Source organism: Pimephales promelas, chromosome 20, assembly GCF_988280905.1.
Source record: "Pimephales promelas chromosome 20, fPimPro1.hap1.1, whole genome shotgun sequence".
Lineage (NCBI taxonomy): Eukaryota > Metazoa > Chordata > Actinopteri > Cypriniformes > Leuciscidae > Pimephales > Pimephales promelas.
In genome coordinates this window covers 16,988,579-17,006,402 of record NC_142788.1, presented here as the reverse complement: position 1 = coordinate 17,006,402, position 17,824 = coordinate 16,988,579, and the positions used below count along the sequence as shown (strand labels likewise).

At 38.2% G+C, this 17,824-nt stretch overlaps 1 protein-coding gene and 1 long non-coding RNA gene across 3 annotated transcripts in view; one reads left to right on the top strand and one right to left on the bottom strand.

Annotated features, from left to right (window-relative positions):
• Positions 1-17,824, top strand: part of klhdc8b (kelch domain containing 8B) — a 105,893-nt gene that overhangs the window by 52,866 nt on the left and 35,203 nt on the right. For both annotated transcript variants that reach the window (XM_039652883.2, XM_039652882.2), the window contains one exon: positions 17,136-17,300. In XM_039652883.2, coding sequence (XP_039508817.2) covers positions 17,136-17,300 — 165 coding nt within the window. The remainder of the gene's footprint in view (positions 1-17,135; positions 17,301-17,824) is intronic.
• LOC148970625 (uncharacterized) lies at positions 1,803-6,941 on the bottom strand. Its single transcript, XR_016148184.1, has 6 exons — positions 6,016-6,941; positions 5,869-5,924; positions 5,395-5,460; positions 5,041-5,096; positions 4,878-4,947; positions 1,803-1,846 (listed from the first exon to the last, which is right to left on the bottom strand). It is a non-coding gene; the product is annotated as an uncharacterized LOC148970625 (long non-coding RNA).

The following is a 17,824-nucleotide window of genomic DNA, read 5'->3' as shown; positions in this document are numbered from 1 at the left end:
GAAAAAAATTACCAAAGTGTTTAGATATTTTTCCTGTTTAAAACTTGACTCTTTTGTTGTTACATCGTGCATTAAAACCGACGGAAAATGTAAAGTTGCGATTTTCTAGGCTGATATGACTAGGAACTATACTCTCATTCCTGCGTAATAATCAGGAAACTTCACTGCCGTACCATGAGTGCAGCAGGCGTAATGTTATGACGCAGTGCTTGAAAATAGTCCCCAGCGTCTAACATGACCGGGACTAAGTTTGTGTAGTCATTGCGCCTGCTGCACTCATGGTACGGCAGTGAAGTTTCCTGATTATTACGCAGGAATGAGAGAATAGTTCCTAGTCATATCAGCCTAGAAAATCGCAACTTTACTTTTTCCGTCTGTCTTAGTGCACGATGTAAATACAGAAGAGTTAAGTTTTAAATAGGAAAAATATCGAAACACTTTGGTCATTTTTTTGGGGAGAAATGCTAATGGTCTGGTGCACTTCAATGATGTATGCTAAGCTATGCTAAAAGTGGTACCGCCAGAACCGGAGATCGGCTGAATGGATTCAAAAAAGGTAAAACTCAACAGTTTAACTCTGGGGGAGTTGTAAAATGAACATATTACCAAAAAAAGTGGAGTATCCCTTTAAGCACCATCTTGGGCAGGGTTCTCAAGTTTGAGCAAAAGCTTGGAGTGAGATCACATGCGGTTAGGGGAGGAGCCATAATGAAGCCCCGCCCCACCCATCCCCGCCCCCAATTTTACCCATTGTTCATAATTAACCAGAACAAATTAAAATTATAACAATTAGTAAATCTGATAAATGACAGAGAAATTCATCACATCAAATACTCTTTAATGCAGTATTACAAATATAGCTAACCAAAAATATAAAAATTGCTCCAAACAGTTTCAAACAAATCTTTAAAAATTGCATTTTGATTTTTGAATGCGTCTTCTATCTAGACGAATGATTTATTGTGTGGTGGGACATTGAGAACAAATGGACAGATTAGAGTGCACCACCTCTTCCACTGTCTCCTCCTCTAATCTGGCAACCTTTTTAGGGGGCTTACCCTTTGGTGCCCAAAATGACAAAATATCTTTCTGCTTTTTTCCTGACATCTTTGAAAAATACAAATGCAACATTATGACAATGATTAAATATTACCCAGAGCAATCTGCTGTAATACATCCTTAATGTAACTAGAAAGACTATTAATATTACAGTATAATATAATTTAAAATAAAATCAGTAAATCTTCATTCCTTTCCATACCCACTAACATTTCTCTTAGTTCAGATAACGTAAGATAGCCAAACTGAGCCTGGTTGCAAAGTAGTTGTAGAGTTTTTGACTGCATCAATAATAATGTACGATGGGCTATATATTAAATGTTCTAGCCCAACAATGTTAGACGAGCTTCTTCCAACTTACCTTCTTCTCCATCACGACACATGTGTTCGCGCGATGTTGTTGGTTACCTAGTAACGAACGTACGGTGGCCGAGGATGTTCCGTCCATTTCCGTGTGTTCGCGCTACTGAATGACATGTCATGTATAGATCAGTGGTGCACGCAGCGCGCATATACTGTATGTTGCCTAGTAACGAACGCAATCTGGCGGAGATACGCGCTGGCGGCAGGAAACTTCACTTTGTTTGCCGGCGCCTCGTATACAACGTTAGAAAGCTTTCAGCCAGGACAACTTGGTTGGCATTGCCTTTTCAGCGTGAGAAATACACAGTGTGGCGTGTGAGCGTGTGAACCGGTCGAAATGCGTGTGTCTCACGGCCAATGCGTGAGACTTGAGAACCCTGATCTTGGGTGTTGAGATGCCAGGAGTGCTGGTCTGAGCATGGCCCTGGGGAAGAGAGGACACAAGTATTAACCATCTTCTCACATTTATCTGAAGGCAAACCTTATGAGTAAACAAATTAATTTAACTCCCATCATACAACTGCTCAAATACTTTTGGCCATTAGCTAAAAATAAATGTAATTTTTTTTTGACAGCATAGTTTGTGGAAAGCAACAAAACCTATTGTTTGCGTTGAAATTAGGTCTGTGTGTCACGATCACACACACAGGAGAGAGAGATTCAATTGCAGTAAATTTATTAGAATAATCCGTACTCACAATCCAGTCCAGACAAAGGTCAAAATCCAAAAACGCAATCCAAAAACATAAGACAAATACTAGAAACAGGCTCAAAGACAATGGAAATGTGGGGACAATATACAATAACTCCGTAACAAACACTAAACAGGCAGGGTATTTATACACACAGAACATGACAATCATGATGGCGAACAGCTGAGTGCAATGAATTGTAATGTACTGTATTGTCTTCCAGTACTTTTTTTCCGGTTGTAGGAGGTAAAAAAATATAAATATTGCAATATATCGTAATATGTTTCGTATTGTATTGTATCGTGGTATCTATCGTATCATGACCCATGTATCGTGATGCGTATCGGGATGCCCTTGACGATACCAAGCCCTAGACGCCACTGGCTCCGGCTCAGGAACAGACGACACTGACTCCAGCTCAGGAACAGATGACACTGGCTCCAGCTCAGGAACAGATGACACTGGCTCCAGCTCAGGAACAGATGACACTGGCTCCAGCTCAGGAACAGATGACACTGGCTCCAGCTCAGGAACAGACGACACTGACTCCAGCTCAGGAACAGATGACACTGGCTCCAGCTCAGGAACAGATGACACTGGCTCCAGCTCAGGAACAGACGACACTGACTCCAGCTCAGGAACAGATGACACTGGCTCCAGCTCAGGAACAGGCAGACACTGGCTCCGGCTCAGGAACAGGCAGACACTGGCTCCGGCTCAGGAACAGATGACACTGACTCCGGCTCAGGAACAGGCAGACACTGGCTCCGGCTCAGGAACAGATGACACTGGCTCCAGCTCAGGAACAGATGACACTGGCTCCAGCTCAGGAACAGGCAGACACTGGCTCCGGCTCAGGAACAGGCAGACACTGGCTCCGGCTCAGGAACAGATGACACTGGCTCCGGCTCAGGAACAGGCAGACACTGGCTCCGGCTCAGGAACAGATGACACTGACTCCGGCTCAGGAACAGATGACACTGGCTCCAGCTCAGGAACAGATGACACTGGCTCCAGCTCAGGAACAGATGACACTGGCTCCAGCTCAGGAACAGGCAGACACTGGCTCCAGCTCAGGAACAGGCAGACACTGGCTCCGGCTCAGGAACAGCAGACACTGGCTCCGGCTCAGGAACAGCAGACACTGGCTCCGGCTCAGAAACAGATGACACTGGCTCCAGCTCAGGAACAGATGACACTGGCTCCAGCTCAGGAACAGGCAGACACTGGCTCCGGCTCAGGAACAGGCAGACACTGGCTCCGGCTCAGGAACAGGCAGACACTGGCTCCAGCTCAGGAACAGGCAGACACTGGCTCCGGCTCAGGAACAGGCAGACACTGGCTCCGGCTCAGGAACAGCAGACACTGGCTCCGGCTCAGGAACAGGCAGACACTGGCTCCAGCTCAGGAACAGGCAGACACTGGCTCCGGCTCAGGAACAGGCAGACACTGGCTCCGGCTCAGGAACAGCAGACACTGGCTCCGGCTCAGGAACAGGCAGACACTGGCTCCGGCTCAGGAACAGCAGACACTGGCTCCGGCTCAGGAACAGCAGACACTGGCTCCGGCTCAGGAACAGCAGACACTGGCTCCGGCTCAGGAACAGCAGACACTGGCTCCGGCTCAGGAACAGCAGACACTGGCTCCGGCTCAGGAACAGCAGACACTGGCTTCGGCTCAGGAACAGGCAGACACTGGCTCCAGCTCAGGAACAGGCAGACACTGGCTCCAGCTCAGGAACAGGCAGACACTGGCTCCGGCTCAGGAACAGGCAGACACTGGCTCCGGCTCAGGAACAGGCAGACACTGGCTCCGGCTCAGGAACAGCAGACACTGGCTCCGGCTCAGGAACAGGCAGACACTGGCTCCGGCTCAGGAACAGCAGACACTGGCTCCGGCTCAGGAACAGGCAGACACTGGCTCCGGCTCAGGAACAGCAGACACTGGCTCCGGCTCAGGAACAGGCAGACACTGGCTCCGGCTAAGGAACCACGGACACAAAAGGTCTGAAAGGCCTCTCCTGGATCCGAGCCAGACTCTACAAACTTTATAGAATTAAGCCTTAAAGGGTTAAGCCTTAGGGTAAAATTATGTAATTAATGACTCTCCCTCGTGTCGTCCCAAGCCCGTAAGACATCCGTTCATTTTCGGAACACAGTTTAAGATATTTTAGATTTAACCTGAGAGCTTTCTGTTCCTCCATTGTAAATGTATGTACGGTATACTGTCCTTGTCCAGAAAGGAAATAAAGACATCATCAAAGTAGTCGATGTGACATCAATGGGTTAGTTTGAATGTTTTGAAGCATCGAAAATACATTTTGGTCCAAAAATAACAAAAACTACGACTTTATTCAGCATTGTATTGTCTTCCAGTTCTGTTGTGGATCCGCATTTAGTGCCGCTCCTGACGTAAGACGCTGCTGATGTATGTCTGGTGTGCCTGAGCATCGGTTAGTCTGAGGGAGACATGCTGTAAACAAAAATTCTTTGTTCTAAGGATGTCTAAGGTAAAGACTTGCATTTTTATGCCCAGCCATATTTATTTGAACCCGAATACATAGACACACGTCAGCAGCATCTTACATCAACTGGTCACACTGCAGACTTGAGAAGGCGGCTTGACAACAGAACCCCAGGGCCCGTTTAATGTTTAACACCGGGTTTCGGTACCCATCCCTACATATGGGTGAGTTCATATGGATGAAGGCCTGTTGTGTTCTGTCTCTTGATTAGTGATAGTGGCAGCTTTTGCGAAACTCACCTTCTTCATGTCTGAATGTGGATCAAGATCTTGTCCTGAAGAATCACAGGGGCAAACGATTATATCTCATCTGGTAACAAGAGCATAGCCATTACTTTACGATCCCCTGAATTAAAGAATTTCAGTATTTATCAGTGAAAAATACATAAAAATAAATAAATACCTTTGAGTTGGACAGTATGGTGTCTGTCTCATTGGCCAACATAATTAAAAACACACCTAGAGAAATAAAATAAAATATACCAATGACCATGATATCCTGTTATCATAATAGTTAAATTAATTATTATAACTATGACTATTATAACATTATATTTGCTATTATAACATTATAATGTGTATAATAACATTATATTATATTAGCTGATTATTTAGCCTACAGGTTTCTCAAGGACAGTCTCACTGAAAAAAACTGGGGTTAATAATTTTAAAGTGAGAGACTTCATTCAAAAGCATAAATCCCACAGTCCCCCAAATTTTGAACCGTAGTGCACTGTATGTTTGAGGTTTTGCTTACTAGTTGAGTTCATAGCCGTGGAGATTTTCTTGGACAGGGGGTGCAACAGGCCACCAGCAAGATCTTCTAGAACACAACATGCAATGTGTCACAGAGCCAACAAGGTTAACGTTACATAGGATTTACAATAGAACATATAGGGTTTATTACAATGAAGCACGCTACAGCACCGAGCAGAGATGAATAGCAGTTAATATACATATCTTAGGGTAATATATATTGTGAAATAAATCATATGGAGTTATTATCATGATTAAAAAATAATTCCCCCCTTTGTTGTGAGTGACGTCACTGATTAACAGTAACGTACAGTGAATTATTTTAGGTTAAATAAATTAGCTTACTTCAAATCACCCATTGACAAATTTTCAGCAAAACAAAACTATCAAAAACTGTTATCAACACAAAGATGTAGTTAAAACCCCCCAAACTTATATAAAACGAGAGGTCCAGTGCAACGTTAACTTAACTTACCTCTTCTTAAAACGGTTGTGATGCTAACGGACTTTTTCGAAGACACAAAACCATTTCTATAAAGTAAATATTCAACAGAAGTGTATTAATTACACATAAGAAAGGTGTCAGGGACATTTGTATTTATTATATGTTAAGTAAACTTACCTGAAAGCAGCGAAATCAACAGCGCGAGAAGTTATTTTTGCAGTTTGTCAAGTTGATGTTTCCTTGTTTTCATCTGATCGCGCGCGCTCCTGAATGTGACTGAATGTTTACGCGCACGCGCATTAAAACCAGAACACTTTAAAAGGCACGCGGCATTTAAATAAAACATCTAGCATTATATATGACAATTTAAAGTATTTATTATTAATTTTAAATTATGAATTTAAAACTCATTGTGTAGTTGTATGAGTTGTATGAAAAATGCTTTATTTTTATACCATCACTTTGATTTTTCTTTTGATTTTTTTTCTCCCATCCCTTATTGAATGAACGAAGACGTTTTTTCTTCTCGGGAACTCCGGATAGATCCATTTTTTCTGTTGCATTTTTATTTATTTTTCTTTAATGTGTCATCATCAGGAAATAAATTGTTTTATTGTATTCAATTATTTCTAAATTTCTATGAGAAGACAGTTTATAAAACCTTTAAAGAACCATACAGGGCCTTAAAATATTCTTTGAATAGTTGAGGTACTATAGGACCTCGACTATACAAAGAACCACTATAGAACCATACTGGGCTGAACTGGTTCTTTTTATGGTAGTGGTGCTATATAGCACCTCTACCACCATAAAGAACTACTGAAGAACCGCTGAAAATTGTTTTGTGTGAAGAGGAATTAATTAATAGCCTGACATTTCAATAGACTAGGCATGTCTTAAAAGAAATAAATAAAAGAGAACTGTAAAATAAAAATAAGAGCAAAGGTTTGTCACTTTGCAATTTACAGAAATATTTTTTGAGTAATGTTTACTGAATTATAATTTGACATCTCTATAAAAAATCAATGTTATCAACTTGAAAGCAGGGGTGTAGGAGTGTAATTTTGCTTACAAAGTATTTTAAAACGAATAGGTGAACAACATTATGGAGCATCTTTTACTGTTAATGTGTAAAAATGTAAAAGTTTCATTCTTGTATGTTCAGGGGCTATTAGCAAAGCAAGGGCCTAAAAACAAAACAATCATTCTTTTACAGTCCATCTTATGAGGTTCAAAAAGGAACCTTAACAACAGGCCAGGTTCTTATATGAACCCTTCTGCCACAACAAAGGTTCTAAAATGAACTGACAACATGTGCCAAATAATCAGAGGATCATTAAAGAACCTATAGGTTCAACTTTGAACCTTTTTTACATTTAGAAGTTCATTTTTGCACTTTAAAGTTCTTTTTTGAACCCCAAAGGTTCAATCTCTTTTAAGAGTGTATACGACGTTAAAACTGTACGAATAAACTGAACCTCTCTTAGCCTCATTTTTGTTCACATTCAATTAAAGATGTCATGCTAGTATATTAATTATAAGTTGAAAGAGCACATTTGAGACCTGCTGGTGTCCTTTAAAGGTGATGTTTACAGCAGCAGACTTGCCTTCTATTAAGATGTATTGCAAAAAGAAAACAGCCAAGTCACTCGCAGTTGCAATTCAGCACCATTTCTCCTCTTTTCTGTGTGCTGCAGATCAATGCTAGAGGAACTTCCTGTTTGAAATATCTTTCATTCATCATTTCTTTCTTTGAAATGGTTTGAATATTATGGGATAATACAGCACCTCTGTCCAAAGCAGAAAAAGGTTCTTGAAAAGGTCCTGTCATTTCTTTTCTCTAAATATAAAAAAGCTGTTTGGTTTTCAGTGAGTCACCGTCTATGTTGCTTGATGGGAACAAAGTTTTCCAGCGTGTGTAAGCAGTTTCCACCTCTTTCTTTCAAGAGCACTGTGTTGATCGAGGGGCAAGAAGGTGCACAAATAGAGCGGAATAATAGACTTGTCATAAACACATTCTCTTCCTTGTTTGGATGCTCTCTGTCCATTTTAAAGCTGTGCAGGCTTCCTAAATTTCATCCTTCAGTGAATTATTGACTTTTTTTCTCCTTCTCCTTTTAGACTTTGTAGAGAATACATCCTGCTGTTATCTGTTCCATATTCTGAGAGCCTCTAGTGATTTTGAATATTGATTGTGCTTTTGTGAAATAAGTGGCCTTCAAATGGCATGATAGGCGACGATGCCTGTGTTATCAGCAGACTCTTGTCGGGATGACTGAAGTCTTAAATCTCACATATTAAAACACTGCTCCACACCACCTCTGAATCTCAGTAAATATCAGACACTTAACTCACCTGTCACACTGGAGATGCAGCATTGCTTTTGGAGATCAATCACTTCTGGCTCTTTGACAGTGATCTTACTTCAGTTCAAGAGACATCAAATGTCTATATCACCATTTGGACAGGATTCATTTTTGTAAAATGGTGCTTTAACACTATTACAGCTTGTAAAGCCGGGAAGTTTTTGATGCTAAGGAACGAGAAATGTGTGGATCCCCTTGCGAAGGACCATGCATAAATTAAAAACCCATTATTACTTTCTTCCATTTAAAAACTAAAAAGAATCATGAGAAATATAATGAATGAAATATGACCACTTTTCAGAAAGTAGAATGAAACTTACATTATTCAATTTGTTAAACATTTAATTCATATCTTGCATGCATTTTGTCTTATTTTGTCTTAGACCCACAAGGTCTCCTGACCTCCTTGGAGCCCAATTTGAAAACCCCTGCTTTAAAAGACATTTGAGTTCCAGTTATTAAATGATGATGTCTGTCACCTGTACATTACCATTCAAAAGTTTGGGGTAAACATAGATTTTATGTTTTAAGTCTCTTATGCAAACAAAGACTGCATTTATTTGATCAAAAATACAATAAAAACGGTAAAACTGTGAAAATATTTTATAAAGACATATATAATTCTACAAGATAACTCTGTCACTTTTAATCAGTTGAATGCATCCTTATATCAAGTTAAGTCACATTTAGAATATGTGTAAACGGAGTAATTGCATTGTATTTGTTATTCAGTGAAGGTCAAAATAAATGAGGAGAATTGTGAAAATGTATATTGTAATCATAAATATTCTTATTTCAAGATTTAATTTCTCAGAAGACCTCTAAATTAGCCGATTGGCTAGATAATTTGACCTGTTATTTTTTTTTTACCAAAGAGAAAAACACAGACTTGTTTGATTTCGGATGGGATTAAAATCACAAATGTCTGTCCTAGTTGGCTCCTCAGGGACAACTAGTCCTGTTCGAGTCTCTGGCTGTCATGCATCTAGTCTTATGTCTCCCTGTTCTGGGTTCAGTGCCATGGTACATGGAATATTTGGAAGGGTGCTGTGATGTGAACTCAAAGCTGAAGATCAACTGCAGGAATGATGGTGTGCTTTGGCTTTAGGCAAGGCATCTATTTTGGGAGAAAGCTTAACCAGTTTATACATCCAGAAAGAGTGATGAGATTAAGACCATATTTCCTGCTTTCAGTCATGAAAATAGAAGAGGAAGACCAGCAGCAGTTGCTCTGTTTAATAAGGGTCTTTCTGTCATACGGGAAGGTTGGAAACAGCTGTGTGTTCGGACGAGCACGCTTGTGTATTTGTTTACCAAATTACAGTTGCCATGTGAATTAATACATGATTTGTTTGTTCAGTTGTATATGCTCTGGTTTGATACAAGCTTATGCATGTGTGTGTTTTTCTCTGTTTTATCTTGTCAGGCCACTACTTCCTAATTGTCTCAGAGTACGTGTTTGGTTGCTATGGGGTCTCCCTGGGCGACGAATGTTGATCAGAACAGAGAGCTCTAATTAGAAGTGACTGCGTGTGATTGGACAGTGCAGTCTGCAGGGGGTGACGAACTCAGCGAGGGTGCAGAGGGGAGAAATAGATGAATTCAAGGTGGATGGGTTGAGTTTAGATTGATTGGAGAAAACAGCTTTTAAATGGAGGCTTGGATGAAGGTGATTCACTCACTATATATCCTTGATTTTAAAGCACTGTGCTCTCATTGGAAGTTTGATTTTATATTCTTATTTGGGTGGTTGACAAGATGTGCGATGTGATGAAGACAAACTGACTTTTTTCATCCATGTTTAATCATTTCTAGCATAAACTTTTTTTTCTTTTTTGTAATTTGAAGTCTAAATGCTTATATTGTGTTACTGAAATTTTTTTTTTTTTCATCTTGGCACACTTTAAAAACAAATATTTAAAATAAGTAGCTGAAGTAATGCTATAAAGCCTACTGTATCATTCATAAGAACAACAATTAGGGTTGGGTATCGTTTGAATTTGAACGATTCTGATTCCGATTCCTTGTTTCGATTCCGGTTCCTAACGATTCTCGATTCCGATTCTTTTAAGAGGCAGGGTCAAAAAAGTTTAGCTAACCTTGCTAACCAACGGTCTTTCTGAAGGAAATAATCCTTTCTGAAGGAAATACTCCTTCTGTCACAAATACTCCTTTTGTCACAAATTTTGCATTTTGCCGAGATTTCGTTATTTTTAGAAAAGTGAAGCCACACTTTGGACCGCCGACGTAAGCTACTCATGTTCGACTCGCGCGGTTATGCCAACACTTCCGGTAGACGCTTCTTCATTGGTGGTGTTCAGCGGGTTCTTCTTCCGCTCGGCGGACTGTGAATATCGAAACTAGGAATCGAAATTTTAACTTTTGAACGATTCCGGGAAAAACTAAAAGTTAGTCCCGATTCCAATCGATACTCGATACCCAACCCTAACAACAATCCAAGGCACTTCAGTAATTCGTTTTTAGGAAAATGTAAAAAGCCTTTATTCTTTCATGGCTTATTTATACGCAAATTTCTAAAGCCTCTAAATTATCAATGTGATCAAAACTAACGAAGAAACCTGTTCTACACAATCCACTGCATTCCTTCTTTAATCAGGTTGATAGTTCAGACTTGTTTAGTAAGTCCTTTAAGTACAGTGTTATAAAAATTTCCATCTTCAGGTTATTGGTAAGTAAAGATAACTTCTACATTATTTGTTTCATTTCAAAATGAACACTTACTAGACAGAAGAAAAAAAAGAAAACTTACTGGACAGAAGCAAATTAAGGTTTACCTGATTATTCATAAAAAAAAAAATGCTACTGAGAAATTCAACCTGCTGAGAAACGAGGAGCGTGAACTAAAATGAGCAGTTCCATGAGCAAGCCTGGGAAATTCATGAATATTCATGTAAGCCTCGCCCACTGCCTCTACAAATGCACAACTCACTTTTGCTCCACATTTCACATAGATCAATGGTGCAAAAGGGAGAGTGCGCAAAACTTGTCACTTAAAAGTGAAAAACAGTGTTTGAGATTCGTCCCAGCAGATTCAAGCAGATTGTAGTTATGTAATCGTGCCAGAAATTTGTGAGAAAATATTCTACAAGTGATTGGATGAATTTGCGGATGAGCAAAATTTCTCTGACTTCACATTTTTTGATGCAGGTGTGTAAATGTGTTTTGTACCATATTCACTGCAGAAACTGAACCAAAAACAGAACCAAAATGAGAGTCAATAAAGTCCAGCAATAGAAAGTTTTATGTGAAACCATAGACCTTTATATACAGATCAAGTATAATAGTAACTGAATCATCTTAGAGTTTCATCGTAATCGAACTGTGCCGCAGGAAGCGTGCTACGGAAACCCTGAAAGAAGATTTGGCGAAAGGAATCTAAAAAAATATTTTTTTTTAAATATGAATTGATTTGACCTACCAACTCGATTTTTAAATCAAATAATTTTTTCCCCAGCCCTAACTAGAAGAACACAAGCACATGACAAACCAGGAATATCAGAGCTCTGTCACCCACTAAGATAAAACCAGACAGAAGTAACAGAACCCTGACAGTGGTGTGTTCGTGGAAGAGAAAAAAGTCTCTTAAAACATTTCTCTCTGTGACTTTAAATTGACTGATACACATGTGGCTATTCTCTATACAACTACAAATTTCAGTCACAGGCATTCAGTTTTGCAACAAAAATACCTTCTTGATTATGAGCTCCATATTCTCACTATATCGTCCTATAAAGGGACATAAAAGTGTCAAATATGATTCAAAAAACACACATGCCAACTTAAATATATATATGTCTATAGGTTAAACTTGTTCCATTAAAAAAATCTTTTTTTCCATTTAAAATATTATTATTTTGTATGTTAGGCTTTACAGGGTTAAGATGTATGGAATACATTTTTGCAAACCAAAAATCTGATATCTGTGTTTATAAAAGCATTGGATATGGTGCAATGTGGTTAAATATTTTACCCATGCCGAACGAGTGACTGTTTCAATAATGCCCGGCTGAGTTCAGTTTGGCCGCGGATTGACCTAACAGCGTGAAACACAGCGTGACATTAAATCATATGCTAAGACATTATTTTGCTTGTCACACTGTATGATAAATCAATCACAGCATAAATTGCATCCATGTAACAATAGACAACGATCGCAGTAGTTTAATTATGTATCATTCCGTTATCAGCATTAGAATGACATGTATTATGATTATAATACACCAAATAGTTTCTGTACAAGAAATATTCCTTTAAAAATCTCCTAACAATATATATATAATAAAGGTGTCAGAAACACGGAAAGAATATGCACTGATGCTCTCCTCAGTCCTTAGGGGAAAGAGCAGCTATTAAAAAGAATTGAACCATTTCCAAAAGCTTGTTTAATTTGGATGAAATATATGGCCAGGGACTTGCTGTGACAGAAAGTTGAAAGGTTCTTTTTAAATACAAAAAGTTAACGTTTTTTTTCTGAGTAGCCAGGAATATGCACAGTGCAATATATGGATTTTGTGAGAGACAGGTTGATAAATGAGTGGTTGACATTCAATGATGAGTGAACACTGACATTTGGATTCTGTCTGTTGTCTGACAACTGACACCGTGCCCTAACCAGACACTATGATATGTTTCTAGCACCAGGCAATTTGTCCTTTCGCACGGCACTGGACTGAAACCACGCACTATCTGACATAAAGATTGACAGTAATGAAGTGTGAGTTTTACCGCAAAAATATGACGAGCAGTCAACAAAATGTCCTGGTGATTGTATTCTTTGCCGTGTATGTTTACGACAAACACTGAGGAATGTCTGTCTGTGGAATTGCTTGAAATATTACACATTTTTATAGAAAACATAGCACTTTATTGGACAGTGTCCTTCGTTACATGTAATTACTGTAGTAATAACTATAAAATATGCATAATTACATGCAACTAACAGTCACCAGATCTCAACCCAATAGAGCATCTTTGGGATGTGGTGGAACGGGAGCTTCGTGGCCTGGATGTGCATCCCACAAATCTCCATCAACTGCAAGATGCTATCCTATCAATATGGGCCAACATTTCTAAAGAATGCTTTCAACACCTTGTTGAATCAAAGCCACGTAGAATTAAGGCAGTTCTGAAGGCGAAAGGGGGTCAAACACAGTATGTTCCTAATAATCCTTTAGGTGAGTGTATAGTGCTTTTCACAATACATATTGTGCTTTACAAATGCATGTGTCTAAACTACAATTTGGAGTGATCAGAGATGACTTGGTTCAAGTAATGAACATTCCAGTTTAAGTTTCAGTGGAGTAAAGCCTGTTTATGCCATTAAGAAAATTAAATTCTGTCAAATATTTCATTTAAATGCCACGCTCATTCATTAGTGTACACTACAAGGCATTTTTTATATACAGTATATGTAAAAACATGTATGTAAACAATATGCATGGAAACAATATGAATTGAAATGTTAAGAAGTAGTTAAAGACACCTATATTAAGTGGGACTGGAAAACTTGTGAGTATATTAGTTTCTTAAGCCATTAGATGCACTGTTCAGATATTTCTGTCCTGCTCTTTCGCTCAATCTCGCCCATGCTTTACACAGTCTTGAACATGTCAGACCATATCGAATCAAACTGGAGAAATCATTTGTGGTCATCAGAGTGGATTTAGTGAAGAGGATGAAAGTGAAGATGGTGGTCATGATCTTTGAGGGTTGTTTTCCTCTGTCATTTACACATAAGCCTTGAAAGATCTCTTACTTTCACTGTTGCTTTCTTACTGTCTTCGTTCTTTCTGGGTGATGATGTAATAGATGTGTAAATTTCCAGTTGCTAAAATACTTTCTCCTTTCACAGTTAGTGAGGATTTTAAATTGACCGTTTGCATCCCAAAATAAAAATCTGTTATTGTTTATTCATACTCGTGTTGTTCCGAACCATATTCAAATTTTTTTTTTTTCAGGAATTGTTTTGCAGCACCCGCCATGAAGACAATTTAAAGTGACTTGTGGTTGTGTCAAGCTCTAAAAAAAGTACAAAAAAAAATCTTACCAAAAATGTTTTCACATATAAAAACAAAACAAAAAAGAGATAAAGAAGATTTTGTGTCAGAGGGCAGGTAAGAGAATTGCTTTCACTGTTGCTTTTATGTCCTAATCAGCGTTGCAATAATCTCTGAGCAAATATCTAATTGCTAAAAAAAGTCTTTCTAATAGAAAATAATCCTTGGCAGTTAATGAGGTGACAAAACTACATTTCCCGTCACTATCTGTCGCTGTACAAAAATGATAAGCTGGATTTGAATAATGTCAAAGCAATCATGTCAACACATGTGGTTGACACCATCATTTTCTGTTTTTTAATATTCTGAAGCATAAGTAGAGGGATGTCAATTAAATTAAAGCCATTGTTATTGTAGTATTATTTGTCTGCAATATAATACTTAATAATACTATTTATTTATTTATTTTTTTGGAAGATTTTAGCTTTTATTTTTTAGTTTTATAATTATATGTTACTTATTTTTAAGTTTTTCATCTTCGTATTTTATTTGATTTTAAGCTTTATTTATTTTTTTGTTATTGATAATATTAGTTAACAATAACAAAACTGATTTAGGTTGAAGTAAATTAGTATTTACAGAATAATGAGATATAACCATACAAGGATACAACTATATAAGGGTACAATTTGGTTTGTCTGCATTTGCTGTTCTGTTGATGAAGAATAGAGATAAAGCTTGCAAGATAATACTATTCATCTATCCATTTTTTTAAGGAGACAGGGTTGTATGACCAAGCTACCTTCCCATCGTTCTTTGCGACAGCCAATTACACACCTAATGCACATGCATTGCTCTTCATTTTAATAAATTAGAACTAAAATAGCTTTTTGGAGAGGAAACATTAAGAATTCAATAGGAGCTTTCTCAAAGGTTTCAATGTTTGTTTTAGCATGGTATAGGCCCCTGCTGTTATATGGTGGGAGATGATAGATTACTAAAAAAACATCTTTCTTTAGTAGCGTCCATTCAGAATATATATAGTATATTATAGTATATTACTTCTACAACAGATTTACTAGTGCCTTGGTTTTTTTTTTTTTTTTGGAGGGCACTTGAATGCATGACCAGGACTGCATGTGCTCTCTGCTGCCACCTAGTTTACTCCCCGGTATCTCTCCTTATCTGTCTCATTTGTACCGCATTTAACTCTAGTCACAGGTTGCTGTCCCAGAGTACTGCAGATGTCTGAGTCAGCAGCTGCTGCAGTCATGCTAAGAGAGAAATACAGACATACAGAGACTGTTTTACTAACATAGATGATCTCTCACAGTCTTCTTAAGTGCTCCATATGGTGATCATTATTGCTGTATCCTCCTGGGAAGATCCTGATGTTTTCATGTTTGTGTTTCTGTGCTGTAATAACTCGTACTCTTTCATCAGTCAGAGTCAATACCCCTATGCCCTCTCTCGCATGCTCACATCTCATCGACAGTTCAGTTCAATATCAGGATGCTTTTCTCTTCAGTCATTGAATGCACCTCTCTCTCTCTCTCTCTCTCTCTCTCTCTCTCTCTCTCTCTCTCCTTCTCCATTAACTGTTGGCTGTGCTGCAGCAAGGCTGTTCTCTTTGCTGATGCTGCATTTCTCTTCAGATTCATATTCTAATTTTACTGCTGTGCTGTATTTTAGCATTCCCCTTGAAAACTTTATGAAAGTCACTTTTACATTAAAGTTTAGCCTAAACCAAACTAACAGCTTTTTCAAACATGTTAAGTAATATCAGAGTGGGATATAATGTATTTTCTCTTGTGCTATGCTTAATTGTAGCCATGCATTACACACATTGGATTAGTTACAGTTTTAGTAGCTGGTTGTTTTCACAATAAATTCCGTTTTGTTAGCCAGGGTTGTATATATATATATATATATATATATATATATATATTGGAACTTGTAATGGTTCCTGAAGCAAAACAAGCTGAAAGATTCACAATAAGTTTCCAAAGAAAGACAACTTTCTCAAAACTATAAACACAAGTTGCAAATTTTATTTTCAAAACTCTAAACACAAATGAATCTTTTTACACCATTCTCGTGTTGAAAGCACCAGCATTTAAAAACCATCACAATGTCATCACAACCTCAGTTAACACACAGTTCTCATAATGTGAACATTAGAATGCAAACTAGCTCACACAGCAGTCAGAATGGGGACTGTAAAAATAGCACAGATGAGTTCTTGTCTTTATCCAAACAATGCAGAAAGTGTTTGCATTAGAGGAAGAGTATAAGTATTGAATGAAGTCATTGCCATTCCTTTGAGTGCCAACATGCCTTCTTTTAAAATATAAATTAGGCTCTTTATAGAATTAGTTTGAGGTTTCAATTAAGTTTGTAGTTTTAAGATATTTGTTGTAAGTACACCAGGCTTCATGTAAACCTTCAGGATAGTAGCACTAACCAGTCTGAACAAGCATGTGAATATAGGCCAGAGTAAGATGATTTTTTTTTTTTTTTTACCAGAAGGTTTGAATAAAATGTATTTTACGGACATACTATATGTTTTGGTTGAGCTTTAGTAATAGAAAATGTTATGGGAACTGGGGAAGTTCAAAATTTAGTTTCAGTTACTGTATGTGAACACATTAATGTTTAATGTTCTATCCCCTAGGGGAAGAGAACAAATGTGAAATGAGGTTTAGAGTTGGAATATAAGTAAACCTTAACATAGCTGGAGCTGAGGGAAAAAAAGAGCATGTCTACAGAGTTTCTGCACTCTAGCACAGAATATTTTCCACTGCTCTGTCATTTCCTGATTTGTTTGTTATTAATTTGTTTAATAAGTGAGATGTAGGAGGCTTGGAAACAAAGTTCAAACTAATTTCAGTCTCTTTCTCTCTGTCCCTCTCAGATGGTAAGGTGTATGCATTGGGCGGGATGGGAGCCGACACGACACCTCAGGCCTCAGTGAGGCTGTATGAGCCGACAAAAGACCAATGGCTGCCCCTCACCTCCATGCCCACACCCCGCTACGGAGCCTTCTCCTTCGTGCGCGGTAACAAGATCTATGTTCTGGGTAAGGCCTCACAAAATTGTCTCATAAATTTGAATAATTCTGTTGTTTGTCAGAAACCCACTCTTGGTTCCTTAGGAGAAATAGGACATGACCAAATAATAAAAAAGGGCAGGCAAACATACAGCAGTGTCTAATGGTAAAACATGCGTTTAGTGTGAAAGGGAAGCTGCAGTTCAAATCCTAAGTGACCATATTGTTTTTTTTAAACGTCCAAATTCAACTAACTTTAACATTTTGATTAAAAAAAATACAGTTTTCTATATTATTACAGTTACGTTATTCCTGTGATGTCAAAGCTGAATTTCCAGCATAATATTGTCATTACACTGTCAGATGATCCTTCAGAAATCATTCTAATATGATGATTTGCTGCTCAAGAAACATTTCTTGTTATTATCAATGTTAAAAAGAGTTGTGCTGCTTAATGTTTGTGGAAACCGTAATGCATTTTCTTTCAGGATGTTTTGATGAAGTTCAAAAGAACAGTATTTATTTGAAATAGAAATCTCTTTTGTAACATTATA